Raw genomic sequence first — 25,133 nt, 5'->3', positions numbered from 1 at the left:
TCATAATACATCATTGCAGTACTCTCTCCCACCTTCTCCCTGAATACCGGTAAGTGATTTATTTCATGGGCAGATAGAAAAAAAATGATGAAGCATCTGCAGATTCTATTAAGATGATAGCTTGGACACACTGATAAGAAGCAGTGATTCCTTTTGACATGACCCAAATATGACAGAAGGGTTGTTTGAAGGAAACTCATTTTAATGAGAGAGAAAAAAAGAGATGCATAACCTAAGTTTTATGGGGAATGTCAACAATATTGAAATGCATCATAAGAAAGATCTTTGTGTTGGCACAGAGAAATGAAAAGAGTGCAAGGTATTGTAAGATGAATTGCAAGTCTTGGTGATTTTTTTTTTACTATTATTATCTTTACAAATGATCCAAGGTAAGCAGAGGCAGCTTCCTTGCCTTCTGTAAAGAAATAATACCTGGGGCTCAGAGAAATAGAGTTGCATCCTTCCTGAGAGTGATTAAAAAGTGGCCCATAACAAATACACATTATTTTGATTGACCTGTGATTCCAGCTAGTGTCCTGGAATGTATGGTTGTGATGGATTACACCTAGAGGTATGAGAGCTGTGTATTGTATGCAGAGGACTCATGGTGATGAAAAGCAACAAAATTTAAGTATGGCTTCTTAAGTGCTTGAGCTCAGCTGTGATGAGAGAAGGACAAGGATAGAAAGGAACCGGTGTATTAAGCTATCTGCTGGGTCAGGGAAGAAAAAGGAGGTAAGGCAGAATATACATTATCTTCTGAAAGACTATCAACGTCCTTTGCTTGCCTTCCTCCACCTTTAGGACCCATCAACCAAAATTTATAAAATACACATTGTTACAAATAAATTAGTCCTTCCACAGTGTTTTGTGGAAATAAAATATTCAAGAATAATCATACATATTTTCTCAACAAATCATTTATAACTGTCCAAGGCATGTTGTTATTTCTGCTTTCTTTCATCTTTCTGTGTGCATATACATTATATTATTTTGGACAAAAGTCCCTAGAATTCTGAGTATACCTGTTCCACATTCACCTAGGCAAAATGAAGGGTGACCAAATGTAGCTCAGCACAGAGACTCATCATAGAGACAGGAGGTGGAAGTCTACATTATTAACCATAAAATCTTGAAGTGCTAATGCTACATATAGGGCCAGATCTTCAGATGTAAATCAGCATCACACCTTTTACTTCAATGGAGCCTTGTCGATTTACCTCAGTAAAGGATATGGCTCGTTGATGCTTGAGGACCAATTTAGCTGATCTTACAGATATGTTTAACACTGATGCATCATATAATATCTGATATTTTAACAGTTCAGATATTAGGGAAAATTGCGTGCTAAGCTACACTGGCATAAAGTGAAAGAAACACTAGTGAAACCAATAGAATTACTCTGGAGTTTATGCTGATGTAACTAAGGGTATGTCTAGACTGCAATGTAAGCCCATTTAATGGGCTGACCCATGTTAAGGAACCCTAGGCTTAAGCATTTACATTGTATTTTAACCCTATGTTAAGGTTTTTTGGTCAAACCTAGGCTTCTAGTATCCGCACTGCAGTGTGCACAATAATCATATCCAAGAATCCCTACCCTCCCACCCTCTGAAATGTGGCTGCTCTAACCCTAGGGTCATGGTGCACTATGAGAAAACTTTACTGCCCACCCTGCATGTTACCAGGAAGCAGCTCGCTGTCCAAAAGGCTTGATCAGTTCACTCTCCATTGCAAACCTCGGAGGCTCTCTGATAGTGTGCTTGCAGATCGGTGATCAGAAGAGAATGGATTAACACTGACCTGAGCTGCTGCCATTTACAAAGGGCCTGGGGATGGTCTCCATTTTCAGTAGAGTGGATTGTAGATTGTTGGGATAGAGAGGACTAAGGAAGTTGTCACATTGAATTGTGGGATACTTCTGGCTAACTCCTGGACCCAAATCAAGTGGTGCTCTGTGTACACTACAAAGCAATAGGGCTCGGACCCTGGATCCCATTTTAACTTGAGCTCAGACCCTCCACCCCTGCAGGCTCCTGGGACCCTGGGTCTGAGCCCTGGGTTAGCACAATTGCAGTGTAGCTGCAAAGGGGATTAGGTTTGAGCCTGGGCTGAAGCATAGGTTTATGTTGCAGTGTAGACATATCTGAGAGCACAACTTGTCCCACCAATCTTGTCCTTGGTTACTTTTCTCTCTGAGCTATTTCTCTTCCACTCAAGTTCATATCCATGACTGTTGAACAATTTTGTGGTGTGCAAAGACAGACAAGGATGGTTTCAGGTCATAATAATGTACAAGTCATGTATTAGTTATGCATCTACATGACTGTTAATAATTACCAAGGAAATGAATGGTATTTGTGATTTCTAATATTCCCAGAAAAAACAGGGGGGGGGGAATGTATGTCCTCCTCCTTATCTCAGAGATGTCTCTTTTATGTGTCAATATTACCAGTTTTCTTACCTTGTCACCAACACCTCCAACAGAGCCAATAGAGCCTGGAGGACCTTGAGGACCCTGCAATCATAAAAGGATGTAAGTTAGCCAACTATACTACTTATTATTGTTTTTAAAAGGAATACAACGAACAATACAGAGTGTGTTTCTTACATCAGCTCCGTTAGGACCCTGGGGACCTCTTGGACCTGGAGGACCAGGTGGACCCTGAATCAGAGAGAAAATATGATACGTGAACTGCAGTATTTACTGTCACATAAATATAAGCACAGATTTTTCTGTCAATTAGCAACACTATATTTTGCATGCAGAGAGCATTTCATCTTCAGAGTGTTGTTCAAAGTGTAAGGGCCAGATTGTGGTTCCCCATTGCATGAGTCTACATGGTGATTAGGGCACAAGGAGCCCCTTGTGTTCCTACACAAGGACAGACACAATTACAGTTTCTGTGGGTTACTATTATCGCTCAGTGCCCCAGAGCTTCTGCTCCAGGGATGCAACACCAGTCTCCAATGCTGGTCTCTCTCTCTCTCTCTGACATGCATAAATTGGTCTGCTCTAATTAATCCTCATAAGTCCCCTGTAAGTCAGGTAAATAAGCTTGAAACCCCTCCTTTTTAAAGATTGGAAATGGACCCAGAAATGAAGTGACTTGCCCAGGGTCACAGCGAGAGCAGGTGACAGTCACAGGACACTCTGTCCCGTGCTCTAGACTATAAATGGAATATCAAATTGCAAGCTGTAAAGCGAATCGATAATCAGAATGTTGTCTAGCACTTAAAGTGATCAACAAGGAAAAAAACCTTACCATTGGACCAACATCACCGTTCTCACCCTTTTCACCTGGAGGGCCAGGCAGACCCTAATAATGTGAAAGAGAAAAGAAAGTACTGCTAGTAAACTACTTAAAAGAAATAATGTAAATCACAGCTACCCGTTAAGAAAATCATAAGATAAAATTTGAGGACAAAAGCTATCTGAATTAAACAGAAAAAAATCATTTAAAAACTAGTTTCATATTATGGCAAAAAAGATTAAAGCATCTTTGAATATTTATAAGTATAACTGATGAGGAAAAATGTTTAGGAAAAAAGAAATACATTAAAGAGCTAATATGGCTGATTTAAAAAAGACTGTTATGATTCTACTTGGGCACTGATTCATTTGATTACATACTATATATATTCCCACACAAAAACTTTATTAATTTAGATGTAAGGTTGCTCAAGTGTATGTTCGGGGAAGAAAATTGTAGGTCACGAGAACACTCACACCCAATACAATACCAATCCCCAAGCACTATACTCAGCCACACTTACACAAAGAGTCAGCGCATCCGCTGGTGTAAATCATGTAGCTCCAGTGAAGCGAATAGAGTTACACTAATTTACATCAAGTTAGGATCTAGCTCTCAATTTCAATTCAACAATACTGTCACCTTCAGCACATATCAAAGAACTGATAATCAAGTCGCAGTGCACAGCCTTTACTTCAATTCAATTGTGCTGTAATGCTATATTATTTAATAACTTTAAAGTATAAACTCCTGACTGACCTCAACACATCCCCTCTATTGAGGGCCCAAAGGCTCAGGGCCTGAATCTAGAACACTTGCACTAGAAAGGAGTTCCCTTCTAACAGGCGAGTTCCCTGTTGGCTAGCCATGGCCAGTTTCTGGCCCCTCTACCAGAGTGGCATAATGGGCATGGATCAGATTATAAAATATGGATGAAAGGATACAAAACTGATCACATTCTTAAAAACACAAACAAAGATTATCTTGGTACTAACAGCTACTTTTATTACAGTAATGGATACCATGTTGACAGTAAAACTCTACAGTATGGAATTCATAAAAAGCCTGGCTGAATTCAGATGTATAATGCATCTCCCTTAACAAAAAAAGAAGATGTATGTTAGTACAGTCTGTTAGTGAGTAAAATGTGATGAGCTTGAACAAAATACATGCTTCTTTTCAATATAGTTTTTGGTACAATATATCTGTTGCAGTTGCTCATTTATTATTGTTTAATGAGCATGAAAGAGGCAACTTTAACTCATCCCGTGATGCATTTGATTTCTATATTTCAATTCCTGTTTATTTTGAAAGTTAAAAGACTGTGATGCATTACAATGGAAAGCTATAAGTGACAGTAGTATATATACTAAAATGTATATCTGATTACAGTGCATGCTGAATAGAAGCATCAATGAATATTTGTCTCGTTACTAGCTTATGGTACAGGTGATAATGACCTATGTTTTAATTATTTACTAACATACCAAATGTATGTTGATAATTGGATATACAGTAATAGATTCTTGTATTATAATATTTTGCTACAGTATATCTGAACTCTAAAAACAAACACTTGATTGTACAGAACAAAACATCTGTCCCCATTATTGAATATGCAATTCACTATGAGGGTGCATTATAATGTCCCTGAAGTGTTTGTTATAGTGTAATTAATCAGAATTAATGTTCCACCATGCCTTTCAAAAATACACTATAATAAAATAATGAGTCATTATCACTTCAAAACCTCACTATATTCTGGCCAAACTATGAAATAATACCTTTCAAAATACAATGCTAAATAATTTCAAGCAATTGTGCTGTTACTGAATAGGTGAATAGAGTGATTCTGAACAATAACATGCATACTCATTGATATTGCAGTAAATTCATAAGGCATTAGAAAATAGTGGGTTCTTTTTCAATATGGAAAATGCAGCCTAAGGGAGATATGGCATTTATAATCCCATGTTTTTAAAGTAAGTATGAAGAATTTTAAATGGAATTTATTTTTCTTTTACTTGCAGGCTTATTCTCTACAAACAAGTACCATTTCCTGTCATTTCTGATAGATACTGTCTAAAGGGAAATTTGATGCCATTTTGTGTATTCAATAACCAGTATGTTCAGCTGCTAAATAGTCTCCATTTTATGAAATGGGAAAGATTTGGCTTTAAACAATGATGTTATGTCAGTTACAGCTGACTGCAATTTCCCACAGATGTCTTCCAACAGGGTTGTTTGTTCATTTATTTATTTTTGGAAGAGGTATGGTGTACCATTATTACATGCATCATTTTCAAGAAACTAAAAGCAGCGATCAGATTATGATTACCATCTAGGTGTCTTGACATCCTCTAACTTCCTTCATGGCTTTACCTTGGATAACTTTGTAATATTTAAGCAAATAATATTTGGATTGACAATAACTTCAGTGGCTCAGTTTTCCATTAATGTCAACATCTTTTCCCTCACTGTGAGAAGCATTAAATACATATTTTGTAGGAGATGATTCTGCTTTTGCTATTGACATTCTCATAAATTATCTTTTCACAATTTGTAATTCTTAAATTAGTATTGTCTGCTAAAAGCATTAAATTATCCTCAGAAATCTCTCACTGTATTTATAGGTGTGTAGTTGATTATAATTTGTGTGTAAAAAATCACCCTATGTTAAAACTTGGTACGTTATGCTGAAACTAATTTCACATGGGAAACAAATGAAGTTAATAATATTGAATAACAAATAAATTCAGGATAACTGTGGTCTGCCCATGGATATTCCTGAAGAAGTAGAGGCTAAATATGTTAGATGAATTATTAGTTGCAAACTATTCATTCAGTTCTACCTGTGAGTGTAAAGAAATTGAGGCCCTCTGTGTTACCAAAGTAAGTGACCCCACAGTTTTGATTCACACTAACATCTCGTTCAGTTGTTAAAAATTATTAAATCATAATTTTTCTTTTTAAATACAAACTTGGGTTCCAATCCTCCCAATAATTATGCACATGCTTAAAGTTAAGAACACTGCTAAATGTTTGCAAGGGCACCTAACTCCCAAAGAAATTCAATGGGATTTAAGTGCCACTTTTGCCTTTGAACCTTTCTCTCCCGCCATCCACCCGCCAAGAATCATAGCCTTAGGGCATAAGAATCATAGGATCATAGAAGATTAGGGTTGGAAGAGACCTCAGGAGGTCATCTAGTCCAAACCCCTGCTCAAAACAGGACAAAACCCCACTAAATCATCCCAGCCAGGGCTTTGTCAAGCTGAGCCTTAAGGATGGAGATTCCACCACTTCCCTAGGTAACCCATTCCAGTGCTTCACCACCCTTCTAGTGAAATAGTTTTTCCTAATATTCAACCTAAATCTCCCCCACTGCAACTTGAAACCATTGCTGCTTGTTCTGTCATCTGCCACCACTGAGAACAGCTGAGCTCCATCCTCTTTGGAACCCCCCTTCAGGTAGTTGAAGGCTGCTATCAAATCTCCCCTCACTCTTCTCTTCTGCAGAGATATAAATATGCCCAGTTCCCCCAGCCTCTCCTCATAACTCATGTGTCGCAGCCCCCTAATCATTTTAGTTGCCCTCTGCTGGACTCTCTCCAATTTGTGCACATACTTTCTGTAGTGGGGGGCCCCAAAACTGGATGCAATACTCCAGATGTGACCTCACCAGTGCCGAATAGAGGGGAATAATTACTTCCCTCGATCTGCAGGCAACGCTCCTACTAATGCAGCCCAATATGTCATTAGCTTTCTTGGCAACAAGGGCATACTGTTGACTCATATCCAGCTTCTTGTCCACTGTAATACCCAGATCCTTTTCTGCAGAACTGCCACTTAATCAGTCGGTCCCCAGCCTGTAGCAGTGCATGGGATTCTTCCATCCTAAGTGCAGGACTCTGCACTTGTCCTTGTTGAACCTCATCATATTTCTTTCAGCCCAATCCTCCAATTTGTCTAGGTCACTCTGGACCCTATCCCTACCCTCCAGTGTATCTACCTCTTCCCCCCAGCTTAGTGTCCTCCGCGAACTTGTTGAGGGTGCAATCCATCCCACCATTCAGATCATTAATGAAGATGTTGAACAGAACCGGTCATACCGAGCAGAACAATGGGCTTTCTAGCCCAGTATCCTGCCTTCCAACAGTGCCAGATGCTTCATAAGGAATGAACTGAACAGGGCAATTATCGAATGAATCATTCTCTGTCATCCAGTCTCAGCTTCTGGCAAAGGCTTAGGGACACCAAGAGCATGGGGTTGTGTCCCTGATCATCTTGGCTAATAGATCAGTTCATGGAGAATAGGTTCATTAATGGCTAATTCTTTTTTGAACCCAGTTATACTTTGGGCCTTCACAACATTCCCTGGCAATGAGTTCCACAGTTTGACAGTGCACTGTGTGAAGAAGTGCTGCCTTATACTTCATAGAATCATAGAAGTGTAGGATTGGAAGGGACGTCAGTAGGTCTTCTGGTCCAGTCCCCTGCATGCAAGGCAGGACTAAGTAATAACTAGACCATACCTGACAGGTGTTTGTCTAATCTGCTCCTAAAAACCTCCAGTGACGTACATTCCACAATTTCCCTAGGTAATTTGTTCCAGGGCTTAGGTACCCTGGCAGTTAGGAAGTTTTTCCTAATGTCCAACCTAAACTTCCATTGCTGCAATTTAAACTCATTGCTTCTTGTCCTATCCTCAGAGATTAATGAGAACTACTTTATCTTAGACTCTGAGATGACTCAGATATGTAATACATATTTTTAACATTTGCCTTGACTTTCTTTTCTTTCTGCAAGAGACATTTCTATTTTTTAAAGTATTATAATTTTAATTTAAACAACACAGTGGAAATTCACATAAAAAACACATTAAAAAGTTTAAGACAGGCCTTTTCCTGTGTGAATGAAAATTATTTTTAAGATTTAATGCCCACTATAAGCAGCACCAGTAGAATTTAATTTCAGCTGGGGAAATTTGATTATCATGAAATACTATAAACAAGAAAGATAAAGTTGTTGCTCTCCATGGGTTCACTGTTACTATGAGAACCACATTAGTGAATAAAAAGAGCTCTTGATTTCTCAGTGGTACTTCATTACCATTAGCATATGTGTGATCTCGGTCCATGGACCAGCATACTCAGAGGAAAATGAGATTCGGGCAAATATAATTCTTCTGTAGAAATCATTTATTTGTTCAAGTCTCAACCTAATTGATTTCTTACTTTTATGTGTATTATTTCACTAAATTAAAATACATGAATGTAAAGTAATTAATCCTTTCTAATACACTCTTAATTTAAACAATATTTTAAATCTGGAAATACCTAAGGTTATTTCATTGTCTTTTAAAATACTACTATCTGTAAATAAACCATCATATAATCAATGCATCATGTTTTTTTAACTGAGCTTCTGATTCAGAAATGTTAAAAACATCAACAAATGCCTTTCAAAAGTAGAAACAGTTTTATGTTAAGTCAGGTGGGAAGTTGCACCAAATCTTGTACTGTAGGTATACATTCCATGCTGCCTGGCAACACACTCTAAATTAACACAATGTTGTCCGAGCTCCATTGCATAGTAAGATTTTGGAAATGAGTGGTTAAACAGGTTCCGGGGTTAGTGAAATAGCAAGTGCACCTGAAACTTGGCAGATAGGAAAAGTGTTGTGCTATTTAATAAATTCCCAAATCTACCGTATAGTTTCAGTATAAAAACATGTTTAATAAACAGACAAAAGGTCAAACCACTGCACCCTGTAATATTTATGAATTGGAAAAGAGTAAAAAAAATCTTAAACATTTTGTTCTTTATTCTCTATTCCACTATACTTAAGACATTAAAAAGTAAATTTTAAAAAGCAAGATTTTTGCTTGTAATCATATGCCTGAAATAGTGATATGCTGTACATTTTATTGAGCATAGTGTCTGTGCCTGTCCTTTATGTTCACTGACTACCCTACGGCCTGACTGCATTTTGAGAGGAAGAGATTGCTAAGCCAAACCATGCCAAGATATCAACAAAGGCAGCAATGTATACCCAGAACGAAGATTTTCTAATCTTTTCGGATTTAAGTGATGTCTCTGTTTGTATCAACAAGGAATAGAACATGTTACCATTGTTTCCAATGAAACAACATTGAACAAATTACCATGGGATCTGGTAAATTCTCCATCAGTTTGAGTCTTTATATCAAAAGTGGATGTCTTTTTAAAAGATATGCTCTTGTTCATGCACACATTATTTGGCTAGATGCATGAATTATTGGGTGAAATTCTATAGCCTGTCGTATGCAGGAGTTCAGACATAGATGATCATAATGGTCCCTTCAGGCCCTTGAGATCAATGTATCTGTCTATAAAATCTATGAACACAGTTTTTTATCATGTATTATTAGCTGATGGTGTAATGTATTTAATGAAAGGCAATTCTTTCTTGTTCAGACAAGTGATGATGTGAAAATAATGGTCCCTATTGCTGAAAGGGAAAAATACTACATTGTCTTACCTGAAGACCAATGGGACCTGGAGGACCAGGGAATCCTCGTGGACCTTCATCGCCTTTCTGCCCAAACATTCCTTGCTGACCTCTTGGGCCTGGCTCTCCATCACCTCCCTGACAGGCAGAAACACACGACATGAGCAAGAAGCATAAAGATGCCAAGCTTGATTAAGAAGAAGTTCCACTAAAGTCAGTGGACTTGTTTCTAAGTATGTTTGGTATCAAGTTGATTTTGCAACTGTTTATTACGTATACAATAAAAAAACCAAAACACCTGGTCCAAATGATTGGTCCAATACACCACGTGCATTATTCCAGTGTTAAAGAGTAAGGTGTAAATCCCTTGGATTGTGAGTGTGGGGACACCTTGTTACATATATGTTGTGATTTCAAATCTATTCTAGTCAAGCAGCACAAATTAGCACATTATCAAGTTTTGTAAACCTAATGAGAATCTGGGTTTGCTATGCATAAAAACTGCATTACTTACAGCTATACCAGGGGCACCAACAGGACCTTGAAGACCTGGTGGACCCGGAGGACCCTGCATAAAAAGAAAAAAACAGCAGTTTTGGCATCTGGAATGAGATGAACAGTAGATAGAGAGAGAAGAGTATTTGCATGATTAAGATCTATTAAGCAATTCTATACTCCTCCAGAGAGAATGTAATATTATTCAAAAGTCTTTTACAGTCAGTGCAGTCAGGCATTATTTGTGTAGCTCTCAAAGACTCAGACTTGCCTGGCTACAATAAATTTTAAACTGACATTTACTGAAAGCACTTACATTCATAATGTTTCAGGATATTTAAAAATGGATTTCCATGCAAACATGACTCTAAATGAATACTGGCTTTTCCAAAACTAAAAATATCAGACCTTTTAATGAGATTTGTACAGAGGAAAGTCAACCCTTAAAGTGTGTTCTCACGATCTGTCTTCAAACTGAATGCTTATTGTTTGAATCAAATTTTCCGTAAAGCTATATATGTTTTTGTGTTTGCACAACACTTGCTATCCTGTCCTTCCTGACTGAGAACTGAGCTTTTCTGAGCACTACGGGCCACATTCTTATTTACAGAAACACCCTTTTACACTGCCTTAAAGTGGATATAAATTACATTCAGTATTGCTAGAACAATGCAAAGGAGTCTTAATGTAAATGGGAATCTTGACACGTCATAAGACATTACATGTCATATGTACATATCATATCCATCAACATATATATGTTATGGGCCTGTTTATGCATCCCTTACTCACACTGGTGGAACCTTACTCATATGAGTATTCCCACTGAAGTCAATAGGACTACTCACATGAGTAAACTGTGTTACTGAGGGCCTCGTGTGTAACCTTTATCTTGCGTGCAAGATGAGTTTACTGATCGAGATGATTGATTTTCTGGAAAGTCCCAAAGATGAAGGTTTGGCCAATGGAAAGGCAATAGGAGCTCCAATTCGTGTTGCAAGAAGAGGCATTGCTAGGTACATGCCAAGCTATATTGCAGCGTAGTTTCTTGAGTGGGAGAAGTGTGAAAGGCTAGTTCAAATTTACTACACGTTCAACAGGTTTACTACTGCTGATATTATGCAGTGTTGTTGTAGCCATGTCAGTCCTAGAATATTTAGAGAGAAAAGGTGAGGGAGGCCTTATCTGTCATAGGACTAACTTCTGTTGGTGAGAGAGAGAAGCTTTCGAGCTGACAAAGAGCTCTGCTGATATTGTGATGTCTGGTCACTTTAGTATTGTCTGCTAGATTCAATAGCATGAAAACAAGAAGAACTGGCTTGTGCTAAGAATTTAGCCTGTAGTAATGGCAAGATGCCTCTTGGCACTCCCTAGTTGTACTGAGAAGAGCTCAGTCAGCGGCATCCCTTGAAGTGGTACAACACAGCTCCACTGGGCAGTGAGTGGATAGCTTAGCCAGTCGAAGGCAGCAATTCTGGACCCTTATGCAGGCAACAGGAAGAGGTTGGGAGGAGAGTGGGGTGAAATTTTTTTGGATGAATAGATCATTTGCTGAGCAATGCAGTTAGGTTGACCTGAAACTATTTGTGAATTTGCACTGTATTAGTTTTGGCTGGGAAAAAGCTTTTCAAGGCCAGCTTCAGAAAAATGAGAGTGTGTGTATATGTGTCCCCCTTATAACCTGTAGCGTAGTGGTTAGGTAAGTCATATGGGAGGTGGGACACCTAGGTTTGAATCTGGAGCAGGGACTTGAACTCGTACCTCTCCTGTCACATGAATCTCCAAGCTATAAGATGGTTTGCTTTCAAACTCTCCTGTTGAAGCTGTTCCACTTTGTATAAATATTATTCAGGCTGAAGAAAGAATGAGAATGACTCTTTAGCCTTGCAATTAAGACACTCACCAGGATGCAGATGTGGGGATAGGAAAATGTGGATTCAAATCCTCCCTCTGAATCCGTCAGAGAGAAGATCAGAATCCATATCTTCTAACTCCCAGATTTGTCCCCTAGTCACCAGGCTAAAGAGTCATTTGCTTGCGCTCTCTGTTTGGCCTAATGAATGTTTATATATTTATACAATGTGGAAAAGCTTCAATGGGAGCACTTGTACACAGACTAGCCTATGTGCTGGTGATGAGGATAATCACTTGCAATGGGAGAAGGCTGAGTTCAATTCCCTGCCCCAGAGTGGGGACTCAAACGTGGGTCTCCCACAACCCTGGCAAGTGCCCTACAACAGTAAAAAGTTTTAAAGAAGAACATACACTCCTTCTTTTCGCTGAAGCTGACCAGATTTTTCCAATTAACTAGAAATTCTGAGTATTTTCTGAACCAAATATTTGTTCTGATTTTTCAGTTTGCTGCCAGAACTGAAAAGTCAATTATTTGCCCGGCTCTAGCAGGGAGGCTCCTCACTTCCCTCTCCCACCCCCACAATAGCACAGTCTAGAGAGGATTTGATCCTGCAAGCTCTCTGTGCATGGAACTCCCACTGAACTCAGTTTGTCAGTGGATTGAAGGATCTGACTCTACATGCTGTTTTAACAACAAAAACAACAACAAAAGCTGCACAATATTTTCTTTGTGAAAGTGAGAGTGCATCAGATGGGCCCTCATTCAAAAGAAAAAAGCAATTGCAATACTATCAGATTGTAATGGGAGACATATATCTGAGAAGTACATTGCTGGAATTTTCCCATCCCCCTCTTACAAAATACTTGCATTATAGTTAACATTTGAATGCTGCAGTGGGCATAATAGCAAAGGGCTGGTGTGATGGAGAGAACCATCACAGAAAATGTCGAAGCCCAGGAGGCTGGTTTGTGATAGGGTTAAGTTGGTGATATGTATTAAAACTCTGTTGTTAATCAGGTGGAGGGAGTGGATTGGCAGAACCTGTCAGGGTTGGGGCTAAGGCAGTATAAAGCCTGCCCCATCAGCAAGGTGTGCACTTTAAGTGGGATTTTAGTCTAGGCAGAAATCTGCTCCAGTCCTTCCTTTGGCTGGGAGTTCTAATGTAGTTTAGGGCCTTGCCTGAGTTTAAAGAGCTTATTCTAGTTTAGACATTTTAGAAAATACTGCGGTTAGAAGGTTTTCTATCCTTCACAGGAGAGCTTGTTAAAGGGGTATTTCTTAGCTGTTTGTTTGGGTGGGGGGTGTTGGTAATTTAAAAAATTTACTTCCTTAAATTACATTTTTTCCCCTCCATTTCCACAGTACTCCTGACTTTCTTCTTGTGCTCTTTTTTTCCTTCATAGTATTGATGAGTTTCTGACCCACTGTACAAATACCATGATGGCAGCGAACAGGCAAATGTTTTCAGTCTCTTTAGTGGCTTATCTTAACATGATATTTCTGCACGTATTCCAACAGACCGACTGGACTGCAGCTAATGGAAGGAATTTACATACATACAAATAGAAAATGTATCTAAATTCACTAGACTGCATTGAAAATGTCAGCCACTGCTTCTATGCTCTCAGGATGAATTCACCTGTCTGCAGATAATCAGCACAAGGCCAATGGAGCTCTTAAATCTCACTTAGATCTCCATATAGAGTTCCTGTTTAGTATCACCTATTAATCATCTTTAAATATTTTCCATCTGTTCAGATAGGGGCAGATTCTCTGTTCCATTACTCAAGTGGTACAAAAGGCTGATTGTAAACCCTACCTGGGTATTCTCCTGGCATAGAGAAATCTCCAGTGGGGATGTAGCTAGCAGAGTAGGCTCCTGTACAACATTGCCTGCAATCTCCAGTGTCAGGGGTGTGTCCGGGGCAGGGAGGGATATACTGGAGAGCTGAGCAATGCACTATAGCTATCCCCTGCTGGTAGATGGTCCCTTGGCAATCATTATCAGTAGAGGTTTCTTGTTAAATATCAACTAGTCAAAGCCCCAAACCATAAATCCCTTCTGCAGTCCTTGTTTTCTAGGCTCGATGGAGAGAAGATGTCAAGATTCCTCTGAAGAGGCCAAAGGAAAAAGATTAGGCCTTTAACATTTTCTCTTAGGGCCCCCTGATCTTAATAGACCCAAGTTCCCCACCTTCACTTTTATCAGTAGACAAACACTTGAACCTGAAGTCATCTGAGATGAGAGGTTCAAGTACTTGTCTCCTCCCCTCACCCTGTCTCCTCTTTGAGGGGAGGCCAGGTGGCACATTCTATCCCTGCCCTGCACACTCCTTCTGTCTTATGGGAGGGAAAGCAAGTTTCACAGAAACACACATTCTGAAGTCAGTGGGCTGAACAGGTGCAGCTGAGGGCAGAATCGGACTCAGTGTGGCTAAGTTCATTCGTGTGCTCTAACATCAAAGTTGTATCACACCTTCAAATAAAAACACTACAGCAGATGAATACTGAAACAATCCAGGATTTCAGTGTGAAATACTCCAGATATGTGCATATTCATGCAAGCCTCCCACTTGGGTATTAAGCATGTGCAGGATACAATTTTCAAACACTTATTTTGCAATTACTTTATTTGTAAAGGAAGGCTCCTTAAACATATCAAAACCTCTAGTACTTATTAAGGGTTATGGACTGAATCTTCAGCCCTATGCCCAGCCCAATTAGCTGTGCTGAGATGGGGCAAAGCAGGAAGGGCAAAAGTTTTCAGAGACAAGCTGAAGAAGCCATGTGCACCTTTAAGGGAGAGAACAGGAAGATTTGTATGCTGCCATATACTGAGCCCGAATGGAACTGGATTCTGGGCTGCACAAAGATGTGAATGCCTAAAAACCCACCCTTTTCCAGACATAGAGGAGCACTATGCTTGCGTACCACAATGGCTCTCTCCAGCTACATAAGTAGTAGCTGGATTTGTCCCTACATCCAGGGCAAGTTTACAACAATAATAATTAATAATAAAGCTTATTTACAGTTATCTGGGCACAAAATACATGCCTGGAAAATTTAACTCATTTTAAAAAGTTCTCATTTGAGATAAAATTCCATTTGGCCATTTTTTATATCAGACTCACCCAAAAGTTCATCTCTAGGTTGAGAATAAGTACCAAAAATTTCAGTCCAAAGGGGAATTTGTTCAGTAACTTTTCTAGGTATATTCCCCAGAAAACATGAACTGATAATAGATGTGCTTTCTCAACCATATCTATAATATGTTCCCTGTGTTAACAGGCCATTGCAAATATTTTACTACAACATTTATGATTTGATCTGACAAAACAGAATTGTGACAAGTATGCATTTGCTGCATGTGGAATTGTAGAAGTAAGAGCCTTTCGCATGAATAACTGCGGAAGGATACTCTTATTTTTTTTTTAAATGCCTTTCCAACACAAGTTTGCTCTATATATTTTCCTATGAAAATATTATAAAAAGTATTAATTAGCATATGCCTTGTATTAAACAAGATGCCATTTGATGTGAAGATATATAATCATACATTTGACAGTTGCTAAGAACTTTCTACATTTATAGTGCTAGATGCATAATTAATAATAATAAAACATCTTTTTCATGATAGGGATTGGCAATATACTTATATGCTACTCTTGCCCTGAGCTCTACTAACTCACACATTTTGAACTGGAATGTAATCAAGAATCTCTCTTCAGTGACTTCTCCCCCATTTTGTTTGAACTTGTTCAGAAAAAATAATATGAGAGCAAACCTGAACACTGACGAGAGACTTGAAAATGACTTGAAACTTGTTTGGGGTTTGAAACAGTAATTTTAAAGCAATCAGAGGAACGGGAAGTACTGAAATATTGCGGGGAAGGTTGTTCTTCAGATATTGCTGGTCTGACTGGACAATGGAAGTACTTGAACTCCTGTGAGAATTTTCATGCGATTTAGATCCTGATCCAGCTCTATGGAAGTTTATGGGAGTCTTACGATTGAATTCAGTGGGCCCTTAGCGTATGTTTACACTACAGCAGGGAGCAAGCTTCCCAGCTCAGGTAGACAGACCACACTAGCAGGGCTCAAGCTAGCAATCTAAATATAGCTCTGGTGGAGACACGGGCTAGTATCCTGAGCTCAGAGCCAAGGGACTGGGAGGTCTTAAGAGGCTGAGCTGCAGTATCAATACTGCTCTTTTTAATGTGCTTGATTAAGCTTTGCTAGCATATATGTCTGTTCACCCAGGCTGGGAGGCTCACTCCCATGCCCCTAGTAACTTGAAACATTTGAAAGTTTTTGCATAAAATATCTTGACTTCTGGATACCTCTCTGAATTGAACCTCAGAGATCCTGAAGTTAGCTCATCGGTGATAAAATACATTTCAAAAGCTTTACAAAGGACATGTCTTTACAATAAAATAAAGGACGTATTTCCACACTGTCATTTCATGTTCACAGTCAAAATGTATTGGCTGCTAGCACAGTAATGCATAATTGCATATATGCTCTTTGATACCTTCTACCCTCTGCTACACCCATCTATCTCCTAATTATACCCTAAGCTAACTGGGTGTAAGAGAATACTCACTATTTATGTAGAGTATTGTTAACATTATGTTAATTCTAGATAAAATATTTTAAAGGTGTAATTAAGTCACACAATGCGATTGACAGTTTTCTGTGTTTCTACTGGTTGAAGTGTATGAGTCTATTTGAGACATATGCCTGGGTCCTGCTGATTCAGCAAATTGTTCATTAGATACAGGAGTGCAGTAATTAATTTAAAGGCAATAAAAAAGTGAAGCCAATACACTGGATAAAGTAGTTAGATACTCACATTTTCTCCCTTGTCACCCTTACTGCCTTTCTGACCTGGTTCACCAATTTCACCCTGTAATTGAAAGCCAGAAGTTACGTTCCTCCTTTAGAATGGCCTGCTTCCTAACTGCACTCAATACCACTGTATCTTTAAACGTCACCTTAAACATGATTATGCTGCCTGTTTTATGTTGCAGTTTCAAGTGTGAAGGCCTAAGGGGAACAGTTTTGCATGGATCCATCACATTGATATGACAGATTAATCCAGATATTGATTGGCATGCTGCAGAATGCCACATGACCTAGCTTTGAAGTATGCTACAACTGGGTTATAAATAAAGAAAACTGTTTTTCTCACGTTAGCTTCAATATGAACTGATAATGAAAGTACCTTGATTTATAGACTAATCTAATTACACATGACTGAACAACTGCTTCTCATTGTTGTGCATGGTATTTCAAAACCTCAACTAGACTCAAATTACTCAGTAACCATCTAAGAAAGTTTTATTTGGTTTAGCACAATAATAAAAGACAGTTTATGTGATTTAACATAAGGACTCTCTGTGGGTTCATAGATTCCAAGGCCAGCAGGGACCATTGTGATCATCTGTATAACACAGGCCATAGAACTTCCCCCAAATAATTCCTAGAGCATAAAATTCCCTAGTTACATAATAACTCAAATAACACAGCCATGTACTATAAACGTAAACCTCAAAGTACTTCTATTTGTGTTACTGAAGCTATTTAAAACTGTGATGGGTTTCAAAGAATAATACTAGATCAAATCTAAGCTGAATCCTCAACTCTTCTTGGAGTCAGTGGGGCCAGGAAGAATTAGTCTCTTTGTTTTTATACTCTCAACACTTAATGCTGAGGCCCTATTCCACCATCAACATGATTAAATGACTATGCTTTATTGGGAATGTTTTATATTTCTCATTCACTAAGCCAAGTTTTTTTTAAATAAGCAAAAATAAATTTTAACATCATATATCCTGATTTGTTTTGCTACAGTTACAACCTCACTTCTCTACTGGTAGAAATCTTAAATTGCCTACTGTTGCTCGGACACAGATGCTGATCCCCTATTACTCCTGTCTCTCAGATGTCTGACTTTATTTTTTTAAAAAGGGATGTTTAGCCACAGTGTCTAATGTGATGACAGCTACAGCAAGTCCATTTTGTGTATAAATCATCACACAGGCAGGCAAATGCAAACAATAAGGACTGACCTTGTCACCATCTTCTCCAGGAGAGCCACCAGGACCAGCAGGACCTGGAAGACCTACAGGACCCTGTACTCCATCTCGTCCAGCCGGACCTTGAGGACCTTTTTCACCCTGAAGAAAGAAAAATCATCTGTATTTATCACAAAAGAATAATTAAGAATTTTGTACAATTAATTCATACTTCATCAACCAATATGCAAATTGTTATATAACAACATGCAAAGATGTTTGACTGAAATCCCCTTCTTGTTATATGGTGGCCTTTATCACATTCACACAATCACACTCAAAAAGATCAAATGAAAACCTCTGACAAACATTAGAAAGACAAGGTGGGTGAGGTAATATCTGTTATTGGGGCAACTTCCCTTGGTGAGAGAGACAAGCTTTCACAGAGCTCTTCTTCAGGTCACTGAAGAGAGGTCTCTCCATCTCTCAAGTTGGTACCATAAAATATATGACCTCACCCACCTTGTTTCTAAGATCCTGGGCCCAACATGGTTACAACAACACTGCATCTCACAAACACTGACATATTTATTGATACCAACTCCATTCCTTATGTGATTATAAAAGAGTAACATTGGAGGTCAATTTAGCACGTATGTACAATCATTCCTTTTCCACACAACCCATTTCAATGAATGATAATTAATTGTCTTTACATTTTGTGCTAGAACAATTAACCATGTTTAAAAGCTGTCCTCAAACAATTATTCACATATAGGGAGATTCTCAGTACTACTACTTTAGGAGACTGCTCATATCCTTGCTGGGCATTTTCCTGGCATGGAGGAATTCCCAATTGGTGTGTAGCTGGAAGAGAAAGCTTCCACACCACTTTGTCCCCAATCTCCAGCTCAAGGAATATATTGGGTGCAAGGAAGGATAAACTGAAGGCAAGGGTGGAGGTGTATAATGAACTGTACCTATCCAGGGCTGACAGATGATTCCTTGGCAACCATTGTTATCTGACACATGTTAGAACTGTTCCCAAGCTGCTCTAAGCCACACCTGGGACTTGGCAGAAAGTCAGGCAGCCGTAACTGGCTCCCTGACAATCCAACTACCTCTGTGCCAAGTGGAAGCTAAATGCAGCAGAGAATCTGGTCCCTAAGTTCCTCTGTGCACTACTGTCCAACAGAACTTGTAAATAACTAAATTATTAATAGTACAAATCAGCAGAAATCACAACCAGCTTCTTCATAATGTAGGCCCTTAATAGGACAATGAGGGCTGGCTGTGTATGCATGTAATATTAAATGGCTAAATTCCACTCTGAGTTGAAATGGGAGGTATTTTGTGCTAAATAATGATCAGGACTAGGCAAATCTACAAATGTTGAGGTTTAAATATTAAGATACAGACAAACAGTTCTGTGAAGCCTAAATTCAGCACAATGTCATTGTTGTAACATAAATTCAGAAGAGCCTATACTCTCACACCAAGTTGTTGGCAAATGGGCTTTTTTGAGCAGTTGCTGGCTTTCTCCTTCACCCTGTACTGGGGCACAGAGTCCAGACCATGGGTCTTTTGGGATAACTTACAGGAAAGTTCCTTTCCAGGCTCCAGAGGTGAACCCCAGAGTTCTGTGTATGGTACAACCCAAATGGCTGCCAAACTCATCCTGACATTTTCTGTTTCAGTTTGATATTCAAACTCACCAGGTTCCAGTCCTCTAGAATTTTTCTCCATAAGGTTGGCCAAACTATAATAGGGACCCATATATGTGAAACTATAGAGCTCATAACTTTATATCACATGGCAGTTAATATGTGGTTGTGTGAGTTACTCTATTAACATCTATTTCACATTTTCAAAATGGCTCTTGAGATGTTCAGGTGAAAAAAAGAGGGAGGGGACAGCAAATAAGAATAGAAATGATACCAGAGGAGCAACAACAAACAAACAATAATAATAATTCTGGTGAGCAGTGTCCTTTCTGTGCCTACAATAAAAGCAGGCTGAGAGTCTGAAAAAATGAGTAGTCAGGCATTCATCAATGATCACATTAAAGACTAAAAAAGTACCAGGAAAGCACCAATTGCTGAGAGAGAACATACTGAAAAATAGGAGTGAATGGTAATGAAATTTGATAACAAAGTGAGAAATAAATTTGCACTCCAATATGCAGAAGCAGGATAAAAAAATTGAATCAAAACTACAATTTGACAAAATATTTTATGAATGGATTCTGCCCCTTTGTACTAATAATGATTCAGCCTTGTTAAACTCATCCTCCTAGGTATTATAATGTGCAAAAATATAAATGTTGTCATCCAGTTTAATTTAATTTGCAATTTTCTATATTATAAATATAAAGGGAGTAGGGCAGGTGTGCTGGGCACATATGCAATAGGAAGGTCCTGCAGTGTGAACAGCTAAAGTTCTTGAATGAAAATTAATAACTTCTGTACTGTAATAGTCTTATGTGCCATCTCCTTGGAATTACTTACCGGAGCACCCTTCTCTCCCGCTGGGCCTGGAGGACCTTGAGGACCTGGACGGCCTGGTAGACCAATAGGGCCAGCAGTACCTGCTGATCCACGTTCACCTGGAGAACCCTAGAAGGAAAAAAAATACTAAGTATGCAGAGAATTCTAATGTAGTCCATTTAAGCTTCTCACTGTTCTTAAGCTTCCAAGCATAGATTCCCATCCTTCATACGCAGATGGGTATTCTCAAAGCCAATTGCCCACTACTAATGGGATTTCATGGATTCAGGTCATACGTGGTATTTATATTCTAAAGAATATTTAGATAAGCTTTTGCCATCTACCTGAGTATACAATAGTGCTCAGTTGTCATAAACATACAGCTAAGGGTAGCATAAAATCCCTCCTCTACCTGTAAGGGTTAAGAAGCTCATATAACCTGGTTGGCACCTGACCAGAAGGACCAATGGGGAAAGAAGATACTTTCAAATCTGGGGTGGGGTGGGGAGAAGGTTTTGTTTGTTTGCTCTCTTGTGTGTGTGTTGGCTCTTGAGACAAAGAGAGAGACCAAGCAGGTAATCCAGCTCCGACTGAAATGATACATCTAAAATTACAGAAATTGTACGTAATAGCAAGGAAATGCGTTAGATTATCTTTTGTTTTAGCTTGTGAATTTTCCCTATGCCAAGAGGGAGGTTTATTCCTGTTTTGTAACTTTAAAGTTAAGCCTAGAGGGGAATCGTCTGTGTTTTAAATCTTTTTATTACCCTGTAAAACTACCTTCCATCCTGATTTTACAGAGGTGCTTCTTTTACTTTATTTTTTTATAATAAAGTTCTTCTTTTAAGAACCTGATTGGTTTTTAGTGTCCTAAAAACCCAAGGGTCTGGTCTGTGCTCACCTTGTTAACTTATTTGGTTGGTATATTATTCTCAAGCCTCCCCAGGAAAGGGGGTGAAGAGGTTTGGGGGGATTTTGGAGGGAAGGGGATAGGGCTCCAAGTTGCCCCTCCCTGAATGTTTGTTTAAATCGCTTGGTGGTGGCAGCAATACCGTCCAAGAACAAGGAAAGAAATGTGTGCCTTGGGGAAGTTTTTAACCTAAACTGGCGGAATATAAGCTTAGGGGGTCTTTCATGCGGGTCCCACATCTGTACCCCAGAGTTCAGAGTGGGGAGGGAAACCTGACACCAGTGGTGTCCATTTGGGATCAAACATTTGACTGTAATTGATGAGAAATGGCAACAGCCTTTCTGAAGTATGCTGAGCATTATCTGAGTTAGAAATAGTGGAAGATTGCCTGGCACTGGTCATGGCCACTTTGACTTCATCAACACAAATGCTTTTGTGAAATGCTGGTCATATAGTTTAGGAAGCCTAACATTGATCTCAGAGGACTTGCTTTTATTCTGGCTAATATTATATTTGCAATAACTGTTGTAATAAGCTCAAGATCCAAGGAGAAATGCAGCCAGAAAATATCTCAGCATTAATATTTCCAGGAATAAGGTATAGTTAGAATGTAGCATAGGCTCATGTCATGCTAGCCTTCTAGGAAAAAAGAATGTGGTGAGAGAATGTGTCATGCTAATAGCACTAGGATTAGTGACAACTGGGACAGAGGTGGAAGCCATGATGGTGTCCATAGCACAGGTGGCAATCATTGCATTGTTAATAGCAATAGCAATTATAACTATAGGGGATAAAGAGTGCTTCCCACAACTACCCCTTCCCACCCACCGTCATAGAGGATACTGGTTCAAAAATGTTGGCTTCAGTTGTTGATCAGATATGCATAGGTGGGTGGAAATCAGTATGACTTTCCATCACATTTTCCCAGTCCTCTGGCTTAGAATTACATTAATCACTGCTATTTCTGACTACTGGTTGTTTTCATGGCCAAAAATTTCAGAATGGACGTTGAGCCCTTCCACTGTGAAACTTAAAAAAAAAAAATTCTAACAACAACTAGTAGAGCAGCAGCACTTATTACCCTTGTCTCACAGTAGTTATCCAAACTGTAAAAGGTGGGTTAGCCTTACTAGTTAGCTTTATAGTTGTATTAAACTAAAATAGAAAAAGTTGAAAAGCAAATGCCCAAACATACTTGAAATGGTCATTGCCAGGAATTGCAGACTCAGTTAAACACTGCATATTTTTTCTCCCCAAAAATCAGACTTCACTTTAGAACTCTTGTCTCTAAATGAAGGATTTGTTCTAGGACTTTTTAAATCTCTAAATCTTTTGCCCAATACAAAGAATGTGAATTGCTATTCAGTGAAAGCCCAAGTACTAGATTCAGTGTGTGCAGATGTTGAAAGGTTTAATCCTACAGCCCATACCCTGTACTAAACTGAGATTGACCTGAGTAAGAACTAAGTCCCTTTCACAAGTAGCCCTTACTACATTCTGCTTGAGTTAGTAGCATTTTGGAACAGACCCTGGGGCTGTAATATGGTTCATAATTTTTTAAATGGAAATTGCTTGTTTTTTTATATAAAGAAACTTATTACCCTGATAAATGAATACATACTGCATAGTAACATAGGGCAGAATCATGAAGGCTAAATATTTCAGGAATTAGCTCACCATTATGAACTAATTTGATCATACATTATGCTGTGCTCAGAAGCCATAGGGTTCTGTATGGGATAGCAGTCTGCTGTGTGGAAACCCGATTGACTTCAAACTATTATATGAAGTCCTATTGACTTCAAAGAACTACACAATGCAGGATTGGACTCCTCTATTTTAGATCAACACAAAAGTGGATAAAAGTCTATTACCAAAAATAAGTAAAAAAAAAAATCTGGATCATATTACTGTCTTTTGTGTATATTCTAACAAAAAAAAAAGCTCAGGCAGGCTTGTCAGAAATATATTAATTTTATACAGAAAATAATGACAGCAGAGTTGTTTTTGCTCTATGCTGAAATACCTCACTTCTAAGGGTTTAAAATCATCTGGATCATATTACTGTCTTTTGTGTATACTCTAACATCTTTTAAGTCCAACCATTCTGAGGTTACTGAAGCATCCATAAGTTAAAATAATGTTCTTAATGTCCCAGCTGACTCTGCACTTTGCAGCAGCACAGGTGTTGTGTAGTGCTCATGGACTTTCAACAACAAGCTGAGCTCTACTTTAAATATGTCAGCCAGGCACAGAGCCAAGATTCGTGACCTTTCAGAATCTGAGCAGGACGTGGATCTTTTCTGCTGGATTGAGTTGACTAGACAAAATGTGTATATAAAAACCCTCAGTACTTCACAAGTAGAGAGAGCCTGCTCAGATGGACTAATTGGGAAAATTCTGATTTTTTCTGTCATGTTTATGCTCATTTTAAATGGACAGATATCAATTAGTCTTGTCAAGGGATGGAAGGGGAGAGGAGAAGACGCAGAGAGATCTGGTTCTAACTGCCAGTTGCAAAAAGGGAGCAGAAGTGTGAGGAGCATTCATCGAATGCCAGGATAATATGGATTAGCCAATAGCACAATCCCATCCAAATCAATGGAATCCTATATAGCTCATATTATGATGTTGGTAGACAACTGTTCAGTAACTGGGTTGAAGCCATCAATTACTTTACATATCACCAAACAGTAATGATTGTAAATCCTTTCCACCAGCTGGGCTGGTTTCAAATCATGACCCACTGGTCAGATTCTCCATATCCCATTACCAAACCAATGAATTGTCCTGTTCCGTCAATTTACAAATTCCTGGTGTTAAGAGCCAGAAAAGCACAGCAACAAAATTCAGCTGTGACCCCTCTAAAGTTTTAGCTTGGCTGGCTGTGAGCTAAAGAACTTGCCTTAACACTAAGACATATATGACAGTCCCAATAGAGTTCCTGACAGCACTTAAAAATATAGGGCCAGATTCTGCACAATGGGTTGGTAGAGAGTTGGGAAGGAACAGCCACACCCCTTGTATCTTCCACAGAGAGAATGGCCTGTTTCCTTCTGTGCCACATAGTATTGAGAGCTTGCAAGGAGTCTGGCCATGGCACCATACCCACTCCATGCCCAGACAGCTAAGCTGGACAGAGAGGCTGGAGTATGCTGCACCTTCTTCAAGGCTTGTACAAGAGTGTGTGGCTGAGATATTCTAGGAGGAAGGAGGAACTCTGGCTTTGCAAGCTTCTATTCCTCCTAGGTGCTTCAGGTGCTGTGCTTCTCCTCTGTACCCCTTTCAGTGTGAATAGTGCATAGGGCTGAATCTAGCCAAAGGTAAAGGAGCGAAGGAAAATATAAACCCTTCTCTGGAATAGAGATAGAATATATGGCCAATGGAAAAGGAATATTTCCTCCAGAGAATCACAATAAGGTTCCACAATTGCAGAGCACAGGAACAAGAAGATTCTGTGAACTAACAGACATGGTAACTATATTGTCTTAGTTAAGTTCTTTTTCAGTGGAATTGATATTAGCTTTAGTTTTTTTTAACAACAAATACAGCATCTGAACATTTGTTCAGCTGCAAAAGTTAAAATTATTTTGCTTATTAAAGTTAGGTTTTATTTTGTAAGA

The 25,133-nt window shown here is 38.9% G+C and overlaps 1 protein-coding gene across 2 annotated transcripts in view; it reads right to left on the bottom strand.

Annotated features, from left to right (window-relative positions):
• The window catches only part of COL11A1 (collagen type XI alpha 1 chain), a 240,885-nt gene that overhangs the window by 55,685 nt on the left and 160,067 nt on the right, over positions 1-25,133 (bottom strand). For both annotated transcript variants that reach the window (XM_034778961.1, XM_034778960.1), the window contains exons 42-49: positions 20,622-20,729; positions 18,169-18,276; positions 16,950-17,003; positions 10,262-10,315; positions 9,778-9,885; positions 3,267-3,320; positions 2,612-2,665; positions 2,465-2,518 (exon numbers count right to left, since the gene is read on the bottom strand). In XM_034778961.1, the coding sequence (XP_034634852.1) occupies positions 2,465-2,518; positions 2,612-2,665; positions 3,267-3,320; positions 9,778-9,885; positions 10,262-10,315; positions 16,950-17,003; positions 18,169-18,276; positions 20,622-20,729 (594 nt within the window). The remainder of the gene's footprint in view (positions 1-2,464; positions 2,519-2,611; positions 2,666-3,266; positions 3,321-9,777; positions 9,886-10,261; positions 10,316-16,949; positions 17,004-18,168; positions 18,277-20,621; positions 20,730-25,133) is intronic.

This window comes from Trachemys scripta, chromosome 8 (genome assembly GCF_013100865.1).
Source record: "Trachemys scripta elegans isolate TJP31775 chromosome 8, CAS_Tse_1.0, whole genome shotgun sequence".
Lineage (NCBI taxonomy): Eukaryota > Metazoa > Chordata > Testudines > Emydidae > Trachemys > Trachemys scripta.
Note: the sequence above shows the minus strand (reverse complement) of the source record. Positions and strands in the feature narration are given on the sequence as shown.